A 3,659-nucleotide genomic window follows, 5' to 3' on the forward strand; every position below is an offset into this window, starting at 1 on the left:
GAGAAAGGGATCTTTCTGCGGGCAGGAGAGGGGCCAGGCTGGCTGGAAGGAGCTGCCTTCTCCTCGAGATTAGATTTTGGCATTCCAAAACAGGTGGGAGCYCTGGGACGGGGTTTGGCACCTCAGAACAGACTCCACTTTAGTGTCTTTTGACTTTATTTCCACCCCATTCGGCCGTGGTTGAGCCCGTCCCGATCACACCCCCCTCCCTCCCTCGGGGACACGCTGTGGGGTGGCTTTGCCACCTCCTGGTGATGTCCCACGATCTGTGATCCTCCCTCGGGGACACGCTGTGTGGGGTGGCTTTGCCACTGCAGATGATGTCCCCTGATCTGTGATCCTCCCTCGGGGACACGCTGTGGGGTGGCTGTGCCACTGCAGACGATGTCCCCCGATCTGTGATCCCACAGAGCTCAGTCCCGCGGGTCAGTGCTGCACGGCCGCCGGAACTCCTGCCCGTGCTCGTGGATCCATTTATTGGCCACTGAAGGGACAAGGACACGGATCCCTGTGTGCTGCACCCCCGCTATCGGGAATTTGCTCCCGCTCTCCCGGGTATTTGTGCGTTCCCAGCCCCTGCCGGTGGAGCTGTTCCCCGCCCTGTGTCACCCAGGGTGRCAGCTGGTGACATCTCTCACCCCACTTGGAGCCAGCGAGCACAGGGCAGCCGGCATGGAGCGTGTCCCCATCGCCGTCCCCGTTCCTGCGCAGGTTCCACCAGAAAAGAGCCGCGTTCTGCAGAGCACAGATGGGTTTGGCACCCTAAACCACAGCTGGGATCCTAAAGACTGAGTTTTGGCACCCGAAACAGATCAGGGAGCCCTGGGGCTGGGTCTGGCACCAGGAGAGGCTCGATTTCAGCAAGAGCTGAGATGCAGAGAGCAGCGTCCTCCCTTCCCTGCTCCCCCTCACCTTCACCACGGGCACGCTGAAGTTGGCATAGATGAAAGCAGTGGAGCCTCCAGCTTCCACTGGGCTCAGCTGGAAAAGGAGCAAAAATAGGAACCGTGGATCCCCCTTTTCCTGTGATGGTGCTTTGCACAGGGAAACTGAGGCACAAAGCGTCCCTTGGGCCCCAGCTCTGTTCCCATGGCTCTAGCACGGCACAAACCCCTGAAGGCTCTGCAGGTGCTGGCATTTCCCACCCAGGGCAGGGTTTTAGGGCYGCCCTGCCCATCCCATGCCCTGAGGACCAAGGCAGTGCCATCTCTCCAGCCCTGCAGGTGAGGGGGGACTCACGTAGATCATGACGGTGGCGATCCTGTTCCCCGACTTCATTCTGTACAGGGGGCTCTTCAGGGACTGCAGGAGGTGGGGACAGTGAGTCCCGTGGGGACACTGAGTCCTGCACTGAGCTCAGCTCAGGTGCCCCTCCTGCCCCAGCAGCTCCTCCTGTCCCACCCCATTCCCCCCAGAAAATCCCTCCCTCTCCCTTCTTTTCTCCCCTTTCTTCCTCCCTCTGTCCCTTCCCAGGAATACACCAGACCCCACCCAGGATCATCCTGGGACCACCCATCCCACCCCTGCCTGGGGCCATCCCAGGGTCCAGCACGAGGAACATCTCAGGGAATGACCCTGGACCACCATGGGGACAGCCCAGGGACCACTCAGGGACTGCCCTCGGGTGCCACCACAGGAGCACCGTGAGAGTCATCCCAGGGCTCCTCTCAGGAATATCTAAGGGGCCACCCAAGAGTTCTCTTCAGGAACATGGGAGGAATCCCCCAAAGCCAGCCCAAGGTCCATCCCCAGGAACACCCCAGAACCCACCCCAGGAACACCCCAGAACCCACCCCAGGGCACCACAGGAACACCCCAAAACCCACTTCAGGAACACCCCAAAACCCACCCCAGGAGCGCCACAGGAACACCCCAGAACCCACCCCAGGAGCACCCCAGGAACACCCCAGAACCCACCCCAGGAGCGCCACAGGAACCCCCCTGGACATCCCCACAGCCCCCCCAGCTCCCTGACCGTGGCGTGGTCGAAGTGTGGCTCGTAGTGGCCCCCCAGGCCGTAGTTGACCACCTGCAGGTACTCGGCGTAGGGTGGCCGCAGGTCCAGGCCGGTGAGGGCGGCGATTCTCCGGTCCAGCGCCCGCACCACGGGGTCAGCGGTGTCCTTCAGCCACGCACTGCGGGACCAGAGCCCCTTCAGCCCCTGGGCTTTATCTCAGGGAATGCTGGAGCAGCCAGCGCTCCTGGTGTGGCTTCASTGCCCCTCAGAGGTGGCCACGGAGCCACCGTGGTGCCCCTGGCTGGAGGATGGGCAGGGCTGGCTATTTATTACCTCTTGCTTATCCTGTAATCTGCCTTCTGCTGCTTCTCCCCTGAGGCGACCACGGATCTCTGCAGCTGARGGACAAGGGGGGATGTGTGTTATTGCACATGGGGACCCTCACCCCGAGCAGGGGTTGTGGCTGACTGTGAAACATCCCACCCCAAATCATCCCACTGGGGTGAGGAGAGCAGGGACAGCAGCAGAGCCAATGCCCTCGGGTGTCACCAAGTCAAGCCTGGCTGGGAAGCAGTTTAGGTGCAGCTGTGGACCTGGTTTCTTCCCAAAAATCTTTTGRGGGGCTCAGATGGAGCTGGGTTCATCATCTCCAGGGTCTCATGGGAGTGGTTTGAGCTGGAAGGGATTTTTGGCTCCAAGCCCCATCCCATCTGTACCCTCTGCAGGAGCCTTTGGGCTCAAAACCCCTCCCATCTCTGTGTTCAGCCTGGATCACCATCCCCTGGGACACCCTGCTGCAGGACAGGGACACCCCAGCACAGGGGACAGCTCACCCAGGGCCCTGCCAAGCCCTTGATGGTCTCAGCCTCGGCGTCGCTGATGAAATCGTGGTACAGAGCCACGAAGGGTCGCAGCCGCACCGTCTCCTTCTTGGCGGGCTGCAGGACCAGGTAGGGGCTGCTGTTGGTCTCGTAGGAGCAGCTGAGCTGTGGGAGCCGCTCTGGGCTCTGCTGGGGAGAAAGAGGAGCACGGAGAGTGAGAGGGGACAGCAGAACGGGGACCGTGGCACCGCTGCCAGCCCCACCTGTGCCCCGCGGCGCTGGCACAGCTCCTCGTAGGCGTCGCGGCTCTGCAGGCGGGGGCTGTTGGGGCGCTGCAGGGGGCTGCCCCTCGTCCCTGTCCCCATCTCCAACAGCTTCTCGTACTTGGCCACGTTCCTCAGCACCCTGKGGTTGTTGGGATCTGCCAGAGAGGTGGTGTCACCCACAACATCCACATCAACCCCCTTCCCTGGAGAATACCCCACGTGGGGACAAGAAATGGGGACAGGGAGGCTGTTGCCATGCACAGGTGAGGGGGACATCCCAAAATCTCTGCCCTCTTCCTGCTGCATGTGGGGCTGTCCCACATACCATAGTGGAGAAACTCCCTGGAGAGGCTCAAGGCGTGAGAGATGTTCCCAGCCTGGAAGGGCGAGTGGAGACCCCGTGAGCATCCATCCCCCAGCATGGTTTGGCTCTGCTGGGTGGGGAGGGGCTCGTGGCTGTACCATGAAGTAGGAGAAGGCCAGATGGTCCAGAGCATCCTCCAGGCTGCTGCTGTCCTCCGGGTTCCAGCTGCCGTAGGAGAGGCGGAAGAGGCTGACGGCCTCCTCGAGCCACGCGATGGAGTGGTAATGGTCACCCATGTCATAGGCCACCTG

General features: G+C 62.0%; 1 protein-coding gene across 1 annotated transcript in view; it reads right to left on the minus strand.

The window, feature by feature from the left end:
• Positions 1-214: 214 nt before the first annotated feature.
• The window catches only part of P4HA3 (prolyl 4-hydroxylase subunit alpha 3), a 5,208-nt gene continuing 1,763 nt past the window's right edge, over positions 215-3,659 (minus strand). The window contains exons 4-13 of the mRNA XM_057386459.1: positions 3,507-3,656; positions 3,370-3,421; positions 3,042-3,199; positions 2,791-2,964; positions 2,291-2,355; positions 1,976-2,135; positions 1,240-1,302; positions 913-981; positions 639-735; positions 215-484 (exon numbers count right to left, since the gene is read on the minus strand). Coding sequence (XP_057242442.1) covers positions 414-484; positions 639-735; positions 913-981; positions 1,240-1,302; positions 1,976-2,135; positions 2,291-2,355; positions 2,791-2,964; positions 3,042-3,199; positions 3,370-3,421; positions 3,507-3,656 — 1,059 coding nt within the window. The 3' untranslated portion in view covers positions 215-413. The remainder of the gene's footprint in view (positions 485-638; positions 736-912; positions 982-1,239; positions 1,303-1,975; positions 2,136-2,290; positions 2,356-2,790; positions 2,965-3,041; positions 3,200-3,369; positions 3,422-3,506; positions 3,657-3,659) is intronic.

The sequence above is a fragment of the Malurus melanocephalus genome, unplaced genomic scaffold (genome assembly GCF_030028575.1).
Source record: "Malurus melanocephalus ecotype Western Australia unplaced genomic scaffold, MMel_1.1 scaffold_970, whole genome shotgun sequence".
In the NCBI taxonomy this organism is placed as follows: domain Eukaryota; kingdom Metazoa; phylum Chordata; class Aves; order Passeriformes; family Maluridae; genus Malurus; species Malurus melanocephalus.